This window comes from Schistocerca cancellata, chromosome 4 (assembly GCF_023864275.1).
Source record: "Schistocerca cancellata isolate TAMUIC-IGC-003103 chromosome 4, iqSchCanc2.1, whole genome shotgun sequence".
NCBI lineage: Eukaryota > Metazoa > Arthropoda > Insecta > Orthoptera > Acrididae > Schistocerca > Schistocerca cancellata.
This window is the reverse complement of record NC_064629.1, coordinates 611306832-611329461: the sequence shown is the minus strand read 5'-3', so window position 1 is coordinate 611329461 and position 22630 is coordinate 611306832. Positions and strand designations below refer to the sequence as shown.

Genomic DNA, 22630 nt, shown 5'->3' with positions numbered 1-22630 from the left:
CCGGTTAGGCATTATTACGTGTTCGTACAATGCGTTTTCTGCGCTACTCCCAGAATACAACTTTAGCGGCTGCTAGCCGGGGACTGTATTACTGGCCCTTAGAAGTGTAGCGGTCTGGACAAAAATTTTCTGACAAAATTTCATTTTCTTGGATACACGGAGGAGACAATACACAATCTTTGTTGCCTGTTATTCCCATTAGTTGTTTATTTCCACTCTGGCAGTCTGAATCTATGGAATTCACTAATAGTTATAACAACGCTGATCATTTGCAAACCCAGTCAACCACATAAACATCGATTGGCATTCACCTGTTTGGGTTTATTCCGCTCAGCTTGTATAGACCTGTGCCCTTTTGTCTGCAGCCAAGTTTATATCTAGATGTGATGGGGATTCCCCTGGCAGAGACATCACGTATACTATGCACGCATTTAAAAATCAACTTACAATTCATTCAGAAATCGACTTAGAATTTGATCAAAGATGTTCAAAAACCAACAGGGATGTGCTCAAAATCATACGAGCAATCGATAGAAACTAGGTCTTTTTCCTCAATAATATTAATTTGTGCATCACATAACCATTGTGGCATTGTCATATATTGAATATTACAAGGTGTGACAATTAAGTGATCAGACTGGTGTTGATACTGGCACACAGTGAGCATACTCACGGCAGCTTGGAGTATGGTCATGTCATCTGATGCTTCCCCACCCTGAGCTCAGTTATACATAGCTCAGACTCACTGTAGCAACCGTCTGCTGAGGTCCCTGTTCTAGCATCTTCGCAAAAAACGTGAAGTGCTAAGACGGAGCAAAAAGTTAACATCAAGTGTCTTGTGAAATGGAAAAACTGGTACAGAAGCTTGTGCCATGTTCTAGGAAGTGTACGCAAGTCAAAGTTTATCACGAACCCAAGTTTTTGGTGTGGTTCAGGTTCAAGAGGTTTAAGGAGGAACATGGAACCACTAAAAACAATCCATGCCCTGGATGATCCTAAATATCAAAAAGAATAGACAGTATCGAGAAATTTGGTAAATTGACAAAGGTCAGCAAAACAATCAACACTATTATGGTGAGGTTCTGACTGCAGTTCATGAACAAGTGAGGAGACGGAGATCTGATTTGTGGTGCAGCAAGTCCTGGATTCGTTACCAAGACAATGTACTTTGTCTGGTCTTTGTTCGACCACACAACCTGGGATGCTCAATCCTCCCCCCCCCCCCCCCCCTGCTCTCAATTTCCTAAGGTCAAATCTGCGCTTAAGGAGCAAGATTTGACTGTGTGGAAATGGTGGATGCAAATGTGACAGAGATTCTCAGCAAGCTGACAGAAGCAGACCTCCAGCATTACTTTGAATAATGGAAAATTCATGCGGAGCATTGCAGGAATCTGAAAGAGTACACTGAAGGTTATAAATTTTGTAATGTAACTGGGGATCAACAAAATGTTCTGTAGCATCAGTCTGGTAATTTAACTCAATATCTCTTACACTTTCACGCATTGCTACATCTAGGAATATGAAAAATTAATGTAAATGGTAATCCAAAATAGACAGTTTTTAACATATGCATGTATCCCCTGCAAACCACAGTGACGTGTATGTTAAAGGGTACTTCCCGGTGTAGCACATTTCAGGGATTATTCTTGTTCTATTTCGGCATGGAGTCCAGGAAGAACAATTACACAGATGTCTCTGTGCATGCTGTAGTTAGTCTCGTTTTGTCTCCATGGTTCCTATGTTAGTGATAGTTAGGAAGTTTAGTATATTCCAAGGCTCCTCACTCAATTCTGGTCTTTGAAACTTTTTGAATAAGCTGTCTTGGGTTAGTTGACACAGCATCTGCTAGTTTAGGTTTTTCATTATTTCTGAAATGCTCTCTCACTGGTGACACACGCTGTGACCATTCATGGTGCCCATCTTTCTATACCTTAAATAGCCTCAATTGTCCTATATGGTAAAGGTCCCATACACTTCTGCAATATTCTGTGCGAGTGTTGTGTAAGCAATCTCCTTTGTATATCAGCTGCATGTCCCAGACAGTATCCTACAAATGGATCTAAGTCTGCCACCTGCTTCGCCCATGATTGAATCTATGTTACCTATACATTTCATACCATTATAAATTGTTACAGCCAGGTATACACAAGAGATATCATACCGTATTTACTCGAATCTAAGCCGCACTCGAATCTAAGCCGCACCTGAAAAATGAGACTCTAAATAAAGGGAAAAAAAATTCCCGAATCTAAGCCGCACCTGAAATTTGAGACTCGAAATTCAAGGGGAGAGAAAAGTTTTAGGCCGTACCTCCAAATCGATACAAAGCTGGTTCATTGTAATATGAGACACAATTTAGGTCGAATGAATGACGATACAGCTACAGTAGTTTGGTTCGAGTCGTAACCTTAGCAGTTAAGCTTTACCACGTAGCCATTGCTATGCGCAGGCGCTCCGTCCGTATTTATACGGGTACCCTTACTTTTTCACGTGCTTCGTCTGGTTTGAATCGATTGCTTATTTTGCTTTTATCTGATAAGTGCTGTTTTCTTTGTTATAGGTGTTTGCATCCCTCTTAAGCTGAAAATGCATTACTACACTGTGTCTTGCATTGTTTGTCGCATTCTGATAGTGCATGTTTACGGCCTGTTGCGGCTCGCGGCATGGCTTGCTTTTGTCCGCGCTACTGGAAAAAAAAAAAAAGGAGAGAGAGAGAGAGAGAGAGAGAGAGAGAGAGAGAGAGAGAGAGAGAGAGAGAGAGAGAGAGAGAGGGGGGGGGGGGGGGGGGGGAATCGTCTCATTAGCGAAACAATGACAAGAGATGTTACTTACACTGCTGCTTTCTTTGATAATGATCAACAAGAATCAAATAATAGACTGCGTATGATAGAACATGTTCTGAACGAGAGTTAGGCCAAAAGTTTCTCCGTTCGAAAATCTTTGCGGCCGCTTCTTTATTACATCAAATTCTGCACAGAAATTAGAGTCATCTTAGATTTAAAAATCTAGTCACTTGCCGTGCTTCATTTCTGACTGTATCACTATTAGGCATAAGAATAATACGAATATAAACATGACACGATACGTATATTCTTCCGCGTTTGCTGTTGTCTCACTCTAGTTTCGTAGTTTATTAGGCAGACAGGATTTAAATGAGATAGCAACAAACACGAAAGAATACATGGCAAAATGTTTATATTCGTATTATTCTTATGGTGAAGAGAATACTGTATGTGATTCAAATTTCATCAGGTTCCGATTAGCAACCATCTCTTCTCACAGATAGGAAAAAATTCAGAACGTAGAGTTGGCCATATTGACAAACATCCCAGTCAGTCTTGCCAGTCAGATTTTCGTAGTACACTGAAATTGTGCTACATTCGAAGATGAACAATACGGAATTTGTATTTACTTCGTTGGATAATGTATGAAAATGCAGTGGTCGAAACTCGCAGTGGAGAAAAAAAGCTCGTTTTCCACTTTTTTAAAAAAAATTATTTACTGACGCAGAGGTTTTGGCGCCAGTATTTATCTTTGTGCCTACAAAGCATGCCCGCATAGCGCTACATATATTTGACGGCAGAAGTTAGTTGTGGTGGCACGTACCAACTCCGCTTGCTTTGCACTCGATTCTAAGCCGCAGGCGGTTTTTTTGATTACGAAAACCGGAAAAAAAGTGCGGCTTAGATTCGAGTAAATACCGTAGTCATAGGATACCAGGGTTTCTATTTAGTGAAGGACAAAGTTTTAGATTTCTGAACATCTAAAGCAAGTTTCTAATCTTTCCACTACTTTGAAATCTCATCACAAACTGATTTAATATTTGTTCCGCTTTTTTCAGACAGTATTCCATATACACTGAAATATTTATTGAGATTGGGACAGTTAGTGTGCATGTCAGAAGATGCTCCACATTCTAGTATTTGCCACAATCACATCTGTTACCACACTCGATTAGACTTGCCTTCAATGGAGCTACAAGCTTTCTGGTGCTTTTCAGGCTCCTCCAAATCTTATATCTCAAGTTGTTGTCACTGGGTATCTCCCATAGTCGAGGGTAGTAATTCCAAGGTTTGGTGAGGTCTTTGTTCAGAAATCTCTTGCAGGATTAAGTCTGCCAGGTATACAGAAAGCTCCATAAGAAATGGCATTTATTAATAAAGGTATGCTTCACCCTTTTGTTTCTACAGATGTGCTCTCATTGAGATCAGAATGGTATTTCATTCCATTCTCATTGGTTTTTATACCCAGCAGATAGCCAGGTGAGATGCACCCATTCATGAGGTTAACTCCATACCCGCACACGTCTATATGATCAACACAATTTTAAACAAGACTCGTCCGACCAGACAACATATTTTCAATCATCAACAATAAAACGTTAGTGCTGACAGGCCCAGGCAAGGCATAAACCCTTGTGTTGTGCAGTTAAAGAAAATACAAGTGGGCCTACAGCTCCGAATGGCCATATCGATGATGCTTCGTTAAATGGTTCACACACTGACACTTGTTGAGGGCCCAGTATTGAAATCTGCAGCAATTTGCAGAAGGGTTGCACTTCTGTCATGTTGAACGATTCTCTTCAACCGTCATTGGTCCCATTCTAGCAGGATCTTTTTCCAGCCGCAGCAATGTCGGAAATTTGATTTTTATCGGATTCCTGATATTCACGGTACACTCGCGAAATTGCTGTACTGAAAAATCCCCACTTCATCGCTACCTCGAAGATGATGTATCCCATCGCTCGTGCGCCAACTAAAACACTACGTTCAAACTTACTTAAATCTTGATAACCTGCCATTGTAGCAGCAGTAACCAGTCAAACAACTGCAACAGACACTTGTTGTCTTATACAGGCATTGCCGACCACAGAACCATACTCTGCCTGTTTAGATATCTCTGTATTTGAATATGCACAGCTGTAACAGTTTCTTTGTCACTTCAGTGTAGATATCTGAATCATTTGCAAACATTCTAAAGTTACTATTAATATTGTCTTTCCGATTAGTAACATAAAAAATGAACAACAAGCTTCCCATGGCACTGCAATGAAATTACTTCTAAATTGGTCAACAGCCCTCCCAACATCCTCCATCCTGCATATCACGAAGTTCACAGTCCAATCACAACTTCCACATGATAGCCAATGTGATTGTATTTTCAGTAGTGCATATAGGTGCAATATTGGGTCAAATGCTTTTCGAAAGTCAAGAAAAATTTCCTCTACTTGACTGCCTTGATCCATGGCTTTCAGGTTCTCACATTAGAGAAGCACAAGTTTTGTTCCACATGACAGATGTTTCCAGAATACATGTTGGTTAGTATGGAGAAAGTCATTCTGTTTGAGATACGTCATTATGTTTGATATCAGAATATTTTTCTAACATTCCACAGCAAACAGATGTCAAAGGTACTGGACTGTAGTTTTGTAGATCACTTCTGCTAAACTGAATACCAACGAGTGATCTGCAGTATATTATGGTTAGAAGAGAAGCTAACTTTGCTACAAATTCTGTATAGAACCTAATAGGAATTCCATTTCAAGCTGGAGGTTTGATTTTAGCCACTGCAAGTGTTACTCAATGCCAGTAACACTAAAATCTTTATCAATCACATCTGCAGTAGAGCAAGAATTAAAATGGGGCATTATTCCTACAAGTTCCTCTGTGAACAAACATTAAAATGGGATTTCATATTTCAGGTTTAGCTTTGCCACCCTCAATTTCAGTTCCTGTGTCAATTAATGAGTGTCTGTACACCAACTTTGATGCCAATGACAGCCTTTAAGCATGACCAGAATTTCATTTGGTTTTGTAAGATGCCTTTGGATACAATTCTACTACTGCAGTCATTCATGTTTTTATACATTGTCTTTGTGACAGCCAAATGTGTCATTTAACATTTCTCCACTCATAGCCTTATGTTTTATTTTACTCATATTGTGCTGTACTTGTCACTGTATCCCTTGGATGCTCCACTCCATCATTAACTGTTCTAATAGATACTGCATAATCAATTGTTCTTTTGAACTGAGTCACAGTTCTTCTATATGCTCCAGTCAAGAGAGAAATGTTTCTAGTTCCTTGTTGAGATATGATACTACTGCTTCTTTATCCAGTTTGCTCACATACTAACCTTTCTACTTGTTTTAATTGCCCTTTGTATTTGGGTAATAACTATTGCTACAAATAACACGTGGTCAATGGCCCAGTTTAAAACTGATGTTTTCAAAGCCATCACGTCTATTTGTTGCTATTAGATCCAATATATTTTCATCAAGAGTGGGCTTCGTGACTACCTGTTCTAGGTATCAGACTAGGCATTTAGTACCGCTTGATAGTATCTCTTGTCATGTCCACCTCTCACAAAACTCTTAATTATTACAATTGATTGTTGAATGCTTATGATCGCCTCCAATGATGACAGTATGACTGGGGAACATACATACTAGTGAACTAAGGTTTTCTGTTTTATCTAGGTGGGATAGTGGTTGTCAATAGAGAGATGAAATTATAAGTTTATGCCCACCTTGAGATTGAGTCTTGCTAAAACAATCTTGAATGCAACTTCATTTACATTCCTTTTCATGTATGGAGATCAAAGCTGTTCAGCCCAAAATTGTGTGACATCAAATGCTTCCTTGCTTCCCTACCATAATTCATCAAGGGTATATTTATTGGGATTGGGACAGTTAGTGTGCATGTCAGAAGATGCTCCACATTCTAGTATTTGCCACAATCACATCTGTTGCCACACTCGATTAGACTTGCCTTCAATGGAGCTACAAGCTTTCTGGTGCTTTTCAGGCTCCTCCATATCTTACATCTCAATTTGTTGTCACTGGGTATCTCCCATAGTCGAGGGTAGTAATTCCAAGGTTTGGTGAGGTCTTTGTTCAGAAATCTCTTGCAGGATTAAGTCTGCCAGGTATACAGAAAGCTCCATAAGAAATGGCATTTATTAATAAAGGTATGCTTCACCCTTTTGCTTCTACAGATGTGCTCTCATTGAGAGCAGAATGGTATTGCATTCCATTCTCATTGGTTTTTATACCCAGCAGATGGCCAGGTGAGATGCACCCATTCCCGTCCCGATGCATTGGGAATCAAGTGGTCATAACAATCATATTTAATAAACAGTTAAAGATGTCAAAAACCAGGTCTTTGCGAATAATAGCACACAAAGAGACAAATATGTTGTGTACCTAATGTGCATTCATGTCCAAAGGAACACTGCTTCATACTTCTGAACAACACAGGCACTGCAATATCATATTTATCTGCCAACACTGGGCAAACGACTTTCAATTAAAATGTCTCCCCTGTACAAGAATATACAAAATGGATGTAGGAGTTCAGTTTGTAGACCCATGCTTGATGACAAATGGAAGTCTGGGGCTGGCTGTGTAGCGTGTCTAACAACAGCATCACAATCAGATGACTAACTACAAATGCAATCATTAAGAAATGAGCAACAAGTGTGAACATGTTCGTTGGTTAGTTGTGGGGTAGAGAGGACCGAAGAGTGAGGTCATCGGTCCCACAATCTATGGTGTCAGAAACTAAGGGAGGAACAACACCAAAACACAGTCCAGTAGATGGGAAGGAAAAATGAGAAAACAAAGGGGCATAAGGAACATCAGGTGGCAGGAAGAGTAAAGAACAGGAGGAGTGGGGAGGAGGGGGAAAGGTGGGAAGGGGAAAAAGCAGGGGCAACCCAGAGGCACTACACATGACGGAGTGCCAGCACTGTCACCGGCACATCCCAATCCCCATGCTGTACCATGGTCATGGCACAGCGTGGACAACACCAGGGTAAGAAGTGACAAGAAAGGGTGGGTCAAATGGAACAAGAATCAGACAAAATGTCTGGCAAGCACAATGGTCTCCCAAATCAACACCAATGATAAACAAGGGATTCAAATAAGGGAAGGAAATTCCGGTACTTAAATCTAGGAGGACAAATCACTTCCACAAAGAAAACTGAGGATGGACGTAACCATACAAGGGTCATCCGCTAGCACCCCTAACAAGGAGTGCGGGAGGAAATATTTAGTGCAAAGGGCCAAAAGGTGAGGAAGTCCAGTCAAATATGGATCACCATCAGGGGAGGGGGACTGCAACAAAAAAAGTGCAGACTGCTCTTTATAGAGCAAAAAATGATTGGTGAACAAGGTATGCCTGATATGGAGATGGTTGATTTCTCCTGGGAGAGGTGGTAGGAAGAATGTCACCTGGCAGGAGTCTGGTTAATCGCATGAAGACTAGGCCCACAACTGAACAAAGAGGAATTTGTGTGAAGGTATAAATCCATTCTGAGAAGGGTCACACACAATAGGGGTGGTAGGAAACCCCCCTCCCCACACTCAGCTAGACAAACAGTAAACTCATTACCCAGGATACCAACACTGCCAGGAACCTGAAAGAAATCAATTGAACAAGCATCACAGCCAAGTTGAGAAAAATGGTTGTGGGTGAGAGAGACCAAGGCATTGAGGGGAAAAACACCAGGTGATAGTCTGAAGGCCACTCATCGAATCCATGTAACAAAAGCTGGGTGAGGGAGAACCATTTGATACAGCAGAAAACCCGCTAAATGGCCATCAGTTCATAGTAAACACCCACATGTGGCAGGCATGAGACTGTGTTCCATGCCAACAGAAGACATGAAGGCATATTCGACATGACTGGTGGATTTACAGCCATCGGCATAAAAAACAGTAGCATCCCAAAACTCTCGTAAAAGCCGGCAGAACGAACTACAGAACACTATCAGAGCAATGGAGGCTTTTGGCCCTGGGAGAAATCCAGCTGAATCCAGGGACGAGGAACTAACCAGGGGGGTGTGGGAGGGGGGGGGGGGGTTGGGAGAACATGGGGAACAGGACAATGAAGGAAGATGGAAACCGCAGTGAAGAGACACAAGGCGGAGCCCAATCGGTAAACCCACCTGAGGGTGACCAGCAGGCAGGTGATATCCCAGAGCCAGGAAAAGAATAGAATATGAAGGGTGAGCAGGGAAAGAGCAGATAGCAATAGCACAGGAAACCAGGAGCTGGGACCTCTGAACTGAAAGGGGGAAGGGACCCCAGTGCCAACCAGAAGACTATTAACAGAGCTAGTGCAAAATGAGCTGGTCACCAAGCAGATACCACGATGGTGGATCAGGTCCAAGGGGAGCAGTGTGGAAGAATCAGATGAGCCATAAACTTTACAATCATAGTTCAGATGGGAAAGAACTAAGGCCCAATAAAGCTGGAGGGAAGTCTAATGTTCCACACCCCAACAGGTGTGGGCAAGGAACTGAATGACATTGAGTATTTGGCAACAGCCAATCTTCAGAAGGTGGATATGGGGGCAACAACGTAAGCTAGTTGTCAAAAAGAAACCCCAAGAAATGGAACTGGGGTACCACTGTCAGGCATTGAGTGTCAAGGCAGAGCTCTGGATTGAGATGGACCTATTACAGTTCCACTGAGTAAGCACAGAATGGGAATTCAAATGGGAGGTGGACAGGCTGAAGCTACTCATGCCACCAAATCATCATCCATCACAAGGATGGGCCGATATTCATAAACAAGAAACAGACTGAGCAGCAAGATCTGGAATGGAGAGAGAGTGGGCAAACTTGGAGCACACGCTGAAGAGAGACAGCAGGCTTTAGGTCTGGAAGATGCCAGAGGAAATGGTCCCATTAGGCGGCCCCATCACTGGCAGATGACGATGAAGAAGGGGAACACTTCTCCTGTTGGATAGGGGGAATGGCACCCAGAGCGGAGGGCATGGGAACCACAGGGGAGGGGGAGGGGTGAGGAGAGGGAGGCAGGACTGGATAAGGAGGAGGGAGATGGTGGAAAGGACATAACAGAGGCAAAGGCAGATGTCACAGACACAGAGTGATGACTGTTATATTTCTGACAAGCATCAGTTTAGGATAAACAATCGAGTTACTTTTACTCATGTGTGCTCTTTTCCTTCTCATAAACTAGGTAATCTGGTGAGCACAGAGAGGGATGGTCGTGACAATTAACATACATGGGTGGCACAATGCAGAGGCTCACCTCATGGGGAGTGGGCATCCACATTCACCACACAAAATGGCCGCTGTTCAACAGGAAGATGTGCCCAAAATGTGAAAACTGAGAACACGTCACGGGTGGCGGGATGTAAACACCAGTAAACCATAACCCTGACCTTGCCCGGAGAGGGGGGGGGCTAGTATCCTCCTCAAATGCAAGAATAAAGGCAGCAGTATCAATGCAATTATTCTTATGACCTTTCTGAACATGCCGTGCCGAACAAAGCGAATGCCTAGATGTGCCAGTTTGGCTCGGAGTTCCTCACCAGTTTGAAGGATGAAAAATTACATCCTGAATCATATTCAAAGACAGGTGAGCGATAATGGACACCGGGATGCTGCCAAGATGGTCAAAGGCACTAAGGACCACAGACTGGGCAGCAGAAGACATTCTGATAAACAGTGAACCAAACTGCATCATCTTACTCAAAGAACACACTTCACCGAACCTGTCTACAATAGTTTCTATGAAAAATAATGGCTTGATGGTGGTGAAAGTGTCACTGTTACTCCTGGTGCAGACCAGGTAGTGGTGAAATGGTTGCACTGCAAGCTGGCTAGTATGGCCCTCCTCCCAGAGGGTAGTCAGAGAAGGGAAGATTGCAGGGTCATAAGAAGCAGCATAAGGTGAAGCATTCCCAACTAAAGAGATGGTCATTGAGGAATGGTCAGTTTTTTGGAGCTTTGTGTGTTTCTGGCATGGCAACCACTGCCAGGAGTTCTGATGCTCCAGAATGACAAGAAACCACACCTAGGCATATATAGGAAGGTAGCAGCTTAGGTATCAGAAGTGTGATTCCTGTGTTGTCAGGGGGTTTCAATCAGAAGGGTGCATAACAACTCCACAACACAGACTGGCTACAGTACTGGCTATGTAGCATTAAGATGATAACACTGTTGAGTAAAAGATGAAACAGGGATAAGGCCACACACACCATAGATGCTAAGTAAGATGTTCTTTCTCAGTTGGCTCACACTACTGAGACAGAATTTAGAAGAGGAGGACAATCCGAAACGGTGACCAAAAACACTGAAAAGAAAAGATGAAAAGAAAGCAAAAGGATCAGAAACTGGAATCTCACAAAAGAGCCTCGAGTCCCCTCAGGGGAGTGTGAACAGGAAGATAATCTAAACCACTGAGTATTGACTGGTCTTGACACAAGAACTAGCCCATATGACAACAAAAAGTATTTGTATCTGAACATATACTTCTAGATACCTTTTTTACTATCCTGCTTTATGTCCTTGTGGGCAGAGCTTTGTTTTGCATTTGATCTCTTCACATTCAGTTTCACTGTCTCATATAATCTGATCATTTTCACAACTGCCATTAGCATATGAGGTGGCATCCATTCACTGTAATGTACGTATTGGAAGTTACTTGTTGAGGTACCAGTGAATTAAAATAAATGTACAAGCAATCATGTCTAGTTCATTTAGAGTCAAATATGCACAGGTATCAGAAGAGCTCTCCAAAACACTACATTTTGCTAAAGCTCAGAGAACTGTAGCAATATATAAGATGATTTATGATATAACTCCACAACACAGACTGGCTACAGTACTGGCTATGTAGCATTAAGATGATAACACTGTTGAGTAAAAGATGACCCAGAAGAAAGCCACTGCAAGTGTGGCCCAAATGCTAGTTTCTCCAGAATAATGTTTTTCATTATGGCATGGTATGGAATTCAAAAAACTTTTGTGTCAAATGATCTATGATGTAGACAGGTCATTCATTCATGATCACCAGCAGAAGAAATAAGGCAGGAAATTAACAGGTTCATCAGCATGTCAATGATGTTGAAAACACATACAACAATGCATGAATAAAAAACACTTCGCACTCTGCATGAAGATGAAGACAATAAATCAAAATACTGCAGGATGACTAGGTACAGAAAGATTTTGTGAAACCCATGCTGTCATCAGTGATAAGCAAGACCATTGTTGTTCTAAAAATACTGGGACTTTAGACACGAACAGGCAAAATAATCACTACCAACGTACTACCTCCTCCTCGTGTCTGGGCTTGGGAAAGTATTAATGGCAACAATAAATGCTATCAGCTCATCAACAGACTGGTCAAATATATGGCATAATTGCTAAGACAGTTGGGCACTGGATCTATCACATGAAGAATGCTGAAGAGGTTCTGATATTAAGAATCTCTTGATGAGTATCAATGTAATATTGTGATTAACCCAGGTGCCTCTCAGAGAGTTCTCGCATCATTAGTGCAACATTTTAAAACACACATAGTGAGACTTCTGGTAAGCTTTCACACTCACCTTCAGTATGGTGTATGGAAGACTGATCAAGTGGACTGTGTACCTAACGTGCTTCACGTAAGATGCAAAAAATAAGACTTCTTTTAGTACTATGGAATCTACATCTACATTTATACTCAGCGAGCCACACAACGGTGTGTGGCGGAGGGCACTTTATGTGCCACTGTCATTACCTCCATTTCCTGTTCCGGTCGTGTATGGTTCGCGGGAAGAACGACTGCCAGAAAGCCTCCATGCGCGCTTGAATCTCTCTAATTTTACATTTGTGATCTCCTCGGGAGGTACAAGTAGGGGGAAGCAATATATTTGATACCTCATCCAGAAACGCACCCTCTCGAAACCTGGACAGCAACCAACACTGGGATGCAGAGCACCTCTCTTGCAGAGTCTGACACTTGAGTTTGCTAAACATATCCGTAGCGCTATCATGCTTACCAAATAACCCTCTGACGAAATGCGCCGCTCTTCTTTGGATCTTCTCTATCTCCTCTGTCAACCCGACCTGGTACGGATCCCAAACTGATGAGCAATACTCTAGTATAGGTAGAACGAGTGATTTGTAAGCCACCTCCTTTGTTGATGGACTACATTTTCTAAGGACTCTCCCAATGAATCTCAACCTGGCACCCACCTTACCAACAATTTTATATGATCATTCCACTTCAAATCGTTCCGTACGTATACTCCCACATATTTTACAGAAGTAACTGCTACCAGTGTTTGTTCCGCTATCATATAATCATACAATAAAGGATCCTTCTTTCTATGTATTCGCAATACATTACATTTGTCTATGTTAAGGGTCAGTTGCCACTCCCTGCACCAAGTGTTTATTTGCTGCAGATCTTCCTGCATTTCGTTGCAATTTTTTACTGCTGCAACTTCTCTGTATACTACAGATGTCATTCGCAAAAAGCCACATGGAACTTCCGACACAATATACTAGGTCATTTATATATATTGTGAAAAGCAATGGTCCCATAACACTCCCCTGTGGCACGCCAGAGGTTACTTTAAAGTCTGTAGACGTCTCTCCATTGAGAACAACATGCTGTGTTCTGTTCGCTAAAAACTCTTCAATCCAGCCACACAGCTGGTCTGATATTCCGTAGGCTCTTACTTTGTTTATCAGGCGACAGTGCGGAACTGTATCAAACACATTCCGGAAGTCAAGGATAATGGCATCTACCTGGGAGCCTGTATCTAATTATTTTCTGGGTCTCATGAACAAATAAAGCGAGTTGGGTCTCACACGATTGCTGTTTCTGGAATCCATGTTGATTCCTACAGAGTAGATTCTGAGTTTCCAAAAATGACATGACACGCAAGCAAAAAACATGTTCTAAGAATTCTACAACACATCGAGGCCTATAGTTTTGTGCATCTGCTCGACGACCCTTCTTGAAAACTGGAACTACCTGTGCTCTTTTCCAATCATTTGGAACCTTCCGTTCCTCTAGAGACTTGCGGTACACGGCTGTTAGAAGGGGGCAAGTTCTTTTATGTACACTCCTGGAAATGGAAAAAAGAACACATTGACACCGGTGTGTCAGACCCACCATACTTGCTCCGGACACTGCGAGAGGGCTGTACAAGTAATGATCACACGCACGGCACAGCGGACACACCAGGAACCGCGGTGTTGGCCGTCGAATGGCGCTAGCTGCGCAGCATTTGTGCACCGCCGCCGTCAGTGTCAGCCAGTTTGCCGTGGCATACGGAGCTCCATCGCAGTCTTTAACACTGGTAGCATGCCGCGACAGTGTGGACGTGAACCGTATGTGCAGTTGACGGACTTTGAGCGAGGGCGTATAGTGGGCATGTGGGAGGCCGGGTGGACGTACCGCCGAATTGCTCAACACGTGGGGCGTGAGGTCTCCACAGTACATCGATGTTGTCGCCAGTGGTCGGCGGAAGGTGCACGTGCCCGTCGACCTGGGACCGGACCGCAGCGACGCACGGATGCACGCCAAGACCGTAGGATCCTACGCAGTGCCGTAGGGGACCGTACCGCCACTTCCCAGCAAATTAGGGACACTGTTGCTCCTGGGGTATTGGCGAGGACCATTCGCAACCGTCTCCATGAAGCTGGGCTACAGTCCCGCACACCGTTAGGCCGTCTTCCGCTCACGCCCCAACATCGTGCAGCCCGCCGCCAGTGGTGTCGCGACAGGCGTGAATGGAGGGACGAATGGAGACGTGTCGTCTTCAGCGATGAGAGTCGCTTCTGCCTTGGTGCCAATGATGGTCGTATGCGTGTTTGGCACCGTGCAGGTGAGCGCCACAATCAGGACTGCATACGACCGAGGCACACAGGGCCAACACCCGGCATCATGGTGTGGGGAGCGAACTCCTACACTGGCCGTACACCACTGGTGATCGTCGAGGGGACACTGAATAGTGCACGGTACATCCAAACCGTCATCGAACCCATCGTTCTACCATTCCTAGACCGGCAAGGGAACTTGCTGTTCCAACAGGACAATGCACGTCCGCATGTATCCCGTGCCACCCAACGTGCTCTAGAAGGTGTAAGTCAACTACCCTGGCCAGCAAGATCTCCGGATCTGTCCCCCATTGAGCATGTTTGGGACTGGATGAAGCGCCGTCTCACGCGGTCTGCACGTCCAGCACGAACGCTGGTCCAACTGAGGCGCCAGGTGGAAATGGCATGGCAAGCCGTTCCACAGGACTACATCCAGCATCTCTACGATCGTCTCCATGGGAGAATAGCAGCCTGCATTGCTGCAAAAGGTGGATATACACTGTACTAGTGCCGACATTGTGCATGCTCTGTTGCCTGTGTCTATGTGCCTGTGGTTCTGTCAGTGTGATCATGTGATGTATCTGACCCCAGGAATGTGTCAATAAAGTTTCCCCTTCCTGGGACAATGAATTCACGGTGTTGTTATTTCAATTTCCAGGAGTGTAGAATCAAATTGGTATCCCGTCAGGTCCAGTGGACTTTCCTCTGTTGAGTGATTTCAGTTGCTTTTCTATTCATTGGACATTTCTTTCAATGTCAGCCATTTTTTTGTTTGTGCGAGGATTTAGAGAAGGAACTGCAGTGCGGTCTTCCTCTGTAAAACAGCTTTGGAAAAAGGTATTTAGTATTTCAGCTTTATGCGTGTCATCCTCTGTTTCAATGCCATTATCATTCCAGAGTGTCTGGATATGCTGTTTTGATCCACTTACTGATTTAATGTAAGACCAGAACTTCCTAGGATTTTCTGTCAAGTTGGTACATAGAATTTTACTTTTGAATTGACTGAACGCTTCACGCGCAGCCCACCTTATGCTAACTTTGACATCGTTTAGCTTCGGTTTGTCCGAGAGGTTTTGGCTGCATTTAAATTTGCAGTGAAGCTCTGTTTGCTTTCGCAGTAGTTTCCTAACTTTGTTGTTGAACCACAGTGGGTTTTTCCTGTCCCTCACAGATTTATTCGGCACGTCCCTGTCTAAAATGCATTTTACGGTTGCCTTGAACGTTTTTCAGAAACACTCAACATTGTCAATGTCGGAACAGAAATTTTCGTTTTGCTCTGTTAGGTAGCCTGAAATCTGCCTCCTATTACTCTTGCTATACAGATAAACCTTCCTCCCTTTTTTTTATATTCCTATTAACTTCCATATTAAGGGATGCTGCAATGGCCTTATGATCACTGATCCCTGTTCTGCGCTTACAGAGTTCAACTCTGGAGATAACATCTTGGACCTACTGATAACAAACAGACCTGAACTTTTCAAGTTTGTTATCAGTAGGTCCAAGATGTTATCTCCATGAGTCGGTTCTCTGTTTAATTCCTTGAGGTAATTTTCGAATAGTGCACTCAGTATAATGTCACTCGATGCTCTGTCCCTACCACCCGTCCTAAACATCTGAGTGTCCCACTCTATATCTGGTAAATTGAAATCTCCACCTAAGACTATAACATGCTGAGGAAATTTAGGTGAAATGTATTCCAGATTTTCTCTCAGTTGTTCTGCCACTAATGCTGCTGAGACGGGAGGTCGGTAAAAGGAGCCAATTAATAACCTAGCTCAGATGTTGAGCATAAACTCCACCCATAATAATTCACAGGAACTATCCACTTCTACTTCACTACAGGATAAACTACTACTAACAGCGACAAACACGCCACCACCGGTTGCATGCAATCTATCCTTTCTACACACTGTCTGTGCCTTTGTAAAAATTTTGGCAGTATTTATCTTTGGCTTCAGCCAGCTTTCCGTACCTATAACGATTTCAGCTTCGGTGCTTTCTATCAGTGCTTGAAGTTCCGGTACTTTACCAATGCAGCTTCGACAGTATACAATCACAATACCGATTGCTGCTTGGTCCCCGCATGTCCTGACTTTGCCCCGCACCCTGTGAGGCTGTCGCCCTTTCTGTACTTCACCAAGGCCATCTAACCTTAAAAAACCTCCCAGTCCACACCACACAACCCCTATTACCCGTGTAGCCACCTGCTGTGTGTAGTGGACTCCTGACCTATCCAGAGGAACCCGAAACCCCACCACCCTGTGGCGCAAGTCGAGGAATCTGCAGCCCACACGGTCGCAGAACCGCCTCAGCCTCTGATTCAGACCTTCCACTCGGCTCTGTACCAAAGGACCACAGTCAGTCCTGTCGACAATGCTGCAGATGGTGAGCTCTGCTTTCATCCTGCTAGCGAGCCTGGCACTCTTCACCAAATCAGATAGCTGCCATAAGCCAGAGAGGATTTCCTCCGATCCATAGCAACACACATCACTGGTGCCGACATGAGCGACCACCTGCAGATGGGTGCACCCTGTACCCTTCACGGCAACTGGAAGGACCATTTCCACACCTGGAATGACTCCCCCCGGTATGCACACTGAGTGAACATTGGTTTTCTTCCCCTCTCTTGCAGCCACATCCCTAAGGGGCCTTATTACGCACCTGATGTTGGAGGTACCAACTACCAGTAAGCCCACCCTCTGTGGCCACCCGGATCTTGCAGACTGAGGGGCAACCTCTGGAACAGGACAAGCAGCCATGTCCGGCCAAAGATCAGTATCAGCCGGAGACAGAGCCTCAAACCGGTTCATCAGACAAACTGGAGAGACCTTCTGTTCAGCCCTCCGGAATGTCTTCCGCCCCCTGCCACACCTCGAGACGACCTCCCACTCTACCACGGGTGAGGGGTCAGCCTCAATGCAGGCAGTATCCCGGGCAGCCACAGCCATAGTCCGATTGGGGGATGCATGGGACGAGCTGGCTGTCCCCCGACAAACCCCCATCTGGACTCCCACAGTGATGCCCATTGGCAACAGCCTGAAGCTATGTGACCGAAGCCAACACTGCCTGAAGCTGGGAGCGAAGGGATGCCAACTCAGCCCGCATCCGAACACAGCAGTCGCAGTCCCTATCCATGCTAAATACTGTTGTGCAAAGAACGTCTGAACTAATCTACAGAGAGCACAAACAATTCGACACAACATTTAAACAGTTATTAAAATACAAGCTTGCCCAGTAAATGCAGTAATGATGCTACTTGCACACTGCTCGGCGGCAGAAGGTAACTGTACTGTCAGTAACATATAAAGACTATTTGAAAGAAATCTACGCAACTTTACGCGTCACAGATATTAAAATGCAAATCTGCCCCTGCTAAATACGAAAATCATTTGATGGATTTAACTGAACAAGTGTGCTAAGAACACTCAAACAAATTTTCAACTTGACTACTACACTTATATGAATGCTAAATAAGCTACTTGCGCACTGATGACACACTGCTCGGCAGCAGAAGGCTAACTGCACTGTCAGTAACGTACAAAGAATCATTTGTCGTAAAGTATTTGTATGCAACTGTTTTTTTACTTTGAACTTTATCCTTATGCTGGGAAAAGTTTCGTTCACATAAATCAACTCAGACGTTTGGAAGAGTAAGTTGCCAAAGACATGTTGTCATGCTCCACTTGGAGATGCGATGTATATAGCCTGACCCAAAACACATGAGGCCAATATGGCAGCTTTGAAATAGTCCCCAAATATATAAAAGTAGTGGTATTCACCTTCAAAATAGGACCCATTTGAGTCCATACAACTCTGTTCATTCCTACCATTGCTGAAAATGCTTCTACTGTGTGTTTTCCATGAGGCTGCACAGGATCTCATCTTTGACAAATCAATACTACAGCTTCTAGATTGCACATATTTTTACATACCTAGATTGCACATATTTTTACATACCTATGTTGATACAAGAACAGTTAATATGTCTTGTTATAAGCATGCAGCTCAGCCCAATCATGTGTAATTTTTCGAATACTCAGGATGTTGTGAGCTTTACTCCCCATCAATTATGCATCACAGACAATTGTTTGAGGGTCAGATACAGTATACTGCTAATACATCTCGAAATGAGATGTCACAAGATGACTTTGTGCCAGGGATGCTGCCACAAGTTAGGTTGGATATCATAATTATTCTGTACTATTTGCAATAGCTGTACATAGATTACAAACAAAAGAAATCTATATGCTATACGAAGACAGGTTCTTGTTTCACATTGTTAACAAAAAGTAACTGACTGGGAGAAAGAAAATGCTTTGTTATGTTGTGAGTTTTAACTACAACAGTGCGGCATTTAAATGATTAGACAAATTATTTCTCTCAAATACACACAACAATGTGCTGATGTCTTTTCTTCCTTGCAGTCTGTTTTCACAGACAACAGGAAAGTTGTATTTATGATGTATCTACTTATGATTAAAATACTATTATCGAATCTGAATTTGCAATAACAATAAACAAGGCTCAAGGTCAGAGATAGGGAGGAAGAGCAGATGGGCAGAGAGAGGTGAAAGGATGAACTGGAGGAAAAGGGGGAGGAAGGGGGGGAGGGGGAGAGAGAGAGAGAGAGAGAGAGAGAGAGAGAGAGAGAGAGAGGTCAGGGGCAGGAGCAAGAGACTGGCAGAGAGAGAAGGCATTAACAGCAGACTGACAAAGAGGGAGAAGAAAGAGACTAGGATGCATATCCAATTCCCATACATATTTAGCAATTGCGAAGCACTGCCAGATTCACTAGTATTTTTACAAGTATAGAAATTGAGCTAACAAGAAAACTATGGTATACGGAAATTCTAAAACTTCATGTTCAGCACATATCTCTCTCTCTCTCTCTCTCTCTCTCTCTCTCTCTCTCTCTCTCTCTCTCTCTCTCTCTCTATGGCAGGAGCAATGTAAAAAACTAAAGTATGACTAAATTTGTGAAGTTTGCTTTCTACTGTTATTTGATTAAGGACAGATGCTTAATCCCTGTTTCTATGATTTTTCTATTTACTAAAATATATTGACATTCTACAACTATGCAGAACTGTACTGCTGAAAACCGAACGTTTCCGAAACTGACCAGAGAAAGTGCGTCGGATGAAGAGGGTGTAGGCACATGTGAATGCTGGTGGCTCAGTGGTAGCCTACTTTGTTTCAGAGCTGCACTGCTTGTCATATGAAGTCCTGTGTTGGGATCAGATAGCTTTGTACTCTTCACCTGCTTCGTCAAATACGAAATCACTGCAACATACGAAGAAAATTACACTATTAAAATGGCCAAATTACAAAAACACAAATATGAAAATGTATATGGGGCTGAATCCTGGGAAACAAGGGGTAAGTAGGGAAGGAATGGATAGTGCCTGGAGTGGACATGGGAGGTCAAAGGGGGGGGGGGGGGGGGTCTGTGAAGTAGCCAGGTCCTGGGAAGTGGGAAAATGCAAATGGCGGGTTCCTAAGAACAGGGGTGGGGAGGACTGTGTCATAACCAAATGCAAACTAAGTAAATCATAGCCATCGACATAACATATAGAAACCAGGAGTGATGCTAAGAAGATGGCCAAAAACACATTAGAGAGAGCAAGTTACAACTGCAAGTGACATGAGCACAAAGCAGTACTGATGAAAAAACCAGAATAATCCTAAGTAATACCACACAATCATGGCTCTTCATCAAATTCCAGGTCCAGAAAAGTGAGGTAACAACTGTGTTTGGGAATCAGTATAATGAAGACTGCACACACAAGTTATGAATTATTGAGCCACCCACCAGCACAGAAAATTATTGCCTTTAGCAGGCCACTGGCAAGGTACATGTGACACGTTTGCCACAACCTCATAAGAAGGAGAAGAAGAAGAAGAAGAAGAAGAAGAAGAAGAAGAAGAAGAAGCATCAGCTGTCATATCTGACACAAATCATACTGTTCTGAGTCTTTCCCTAAATTGCTGGAAATTAGAGGGCAGTAAATGGACACATTTGAAGCAAGGGAAAGACAGAATAAGTGACCAGGTTCAGAATTGGAGTTTGAAGGGCTGGTAGAGGCCAAGTGCACAAGCACAGGGGAAAGTAAGTGACTGCAAGGAGGTAGGAGGGGGCAGGGGGTGGCAGCAAGTGGTGGAGTCTTGGTAGTGGAGGAGATGGGGCTCAGTCCTGGTGCAGGTTGATGATACAGAGTATGGAGGTGGGTTAACTGGATACATAAGATCAACATGAATGTAGTTCACTACCAAATGGCTTTTTATTTTAGGCAGTATATTCATGTTTCATTAGTTTTTACAAATCACTGTTTGCAGTTGAGTAGGAAACACAAGGGGAAACTGGCTGGGTTGATGGTAGAATAATTGGAAGGGGTACTGCTATTCCTTAGAGTACGCCTGTAGTCACAGGTGTGAAGGCAGCAGCTTTTTCATGGAGTTATTTAGACTTCACTGCATCATTATGATACAACATCAATAAAAGTAAAAATTTTGAGCCTGATACATGAGAAGATACACTGAAGTGACAGAAGTCGTGGGATACCTCCTAAAAATTGTGTCAGATCTCCTTTTACCCAGCGTAATGCAGCAACTTGACACGGCATGGACTCAATCAGTCACTGGAAGTCTCTGCAGAAATATTGAGCCATGCTACCTTTATAGCCATCCATAGTTGTGAAAGTGTTGCTGCTGCAGGATTTTGTGCACGAACTGACCTCTCGATTATGTTCCATAAATGTTCAATGGCATTCATATCAGGCGATCTGGGTGGCCAAATGATTTGCTCAAATTGTCCAGAATGTTCTTCAAACCAATCACAAACAGTTGTGGCCCAGTGAGATGCCAAATAGTCATCCATAAAAATGAACTCCATGACTAGTTGCAAGTGGCCTCCAAATAGATGAACATATCCTTTTCCAGTCAACGATAAATTCAGCTTGACCAGAGGGGCCCATCCATTCCAAGTAAACACAGCCCATACCATTATGGAGCCACCACCAACTAGCACAGTGTGTTGTTCAAAACTTGGGTCCATGGCTTCGTAGGGTCTGCGTCACACTAACACCACCATCAGCTTTTACCAACCTGAAGTGGAGACTCATCTGACCAGGCCACTGTTTTCGAGTCATTCAGTGTCCAAATGAAATGGTCCCAACATTAGGAGAGGCACTGTAGTCGACGTTTTGCTGTTAGCAAAGGTACTTGCATCATTTTCTGCTGCCATAGCCTATTAATGCCAAATCTCATGACAATGCCCTAACGGATAAATTCATTGTACATTTCACATTGATTTCTGCTTTGCTTCATGCAAATGCTGCTGCTCTCAATCATGAAGTGAAGGCCATCGGCCTCTGCATGGTCCGTGGTGAGAGGTAACGTCTGAAATTTTATATTCTTGCCACTCTCTTACCACTATGGATTTCATAATATTGTATTTCATAACAATTTCTAAAATGGAATGCCCTTGTGTCTAGCTCCAACTAACATTCCGCATTCAAAGTCTGTTAATTCCTTTTGTGCAGCAATAATCATGTCATAAACCTTTTCACATGAATCACCTGGGCACAAATGACAGTTCTGCCAACTCACTGCCCTTTTATACCTTGTGTATGTGATACTACTGCCATCTGTATATGTGCCTATCGCTATCCCATGACTTTTGTCACCTCAGTGTATAAATGAGGTTAAAATAAATAAATTATTCCAAAAAATTGAGGGAAAATTGAGGGAAAATTAAGTGAAGATTTAAAATTGTCATTTGCTATCTAGTTTTACATCTGTATTCTGCAAACCATCTCAAGATATATGGTGGAGGCTTCTTCGTGCACCAGTATTATTTCTTCCTGAAGTTTCTCCAGTGTTATCACCATGCAAAATGTCTATGGGGTATATAATGTGTTGATTGACAGAGTTGTTGCATGTCCTCCTGAGGGATATCATGCAAATTTCTGTCCAATTGATGCATTACATCATCAAAATC

At 43.2% G+C, this 22630-nt stretch overlaps 1 protein-coding gene across 9 annotated transcripts in view; it reads right to left on the bottom strand.

Moving 5' to 3' along the window:
* The window catches only part of LOC126183741 (spindle assembly abnormal protein 6 homolog), a 335654-nt gene that overhangs the window by 88616 nt on the left and 224408 nt on the right, over positions 1-22630 (bottom strand). For 7 of the 9 annotated variants that reach the window (XR_007536801.1, XR_007536802.1, XR_007536803.1 and 4 more), the window contains one exon: positions 19754-19914. The exons of the other annotated variants lie outside the window; for them this stretch is intronic. Coding sequence is in view for 4 of the 7 variants with exons in the window: in XM_049925950.1 (XP_049781907.1) it covers positions 19754-19914 (161 nt within the window). In the remaining 3 variants the exon portion in view is untranslated. The remainder of the gene's footprint in view (positions 1-19753; positions 19915-22630) is intronic. 9 annotated transcript variants of the gene reach the window in all.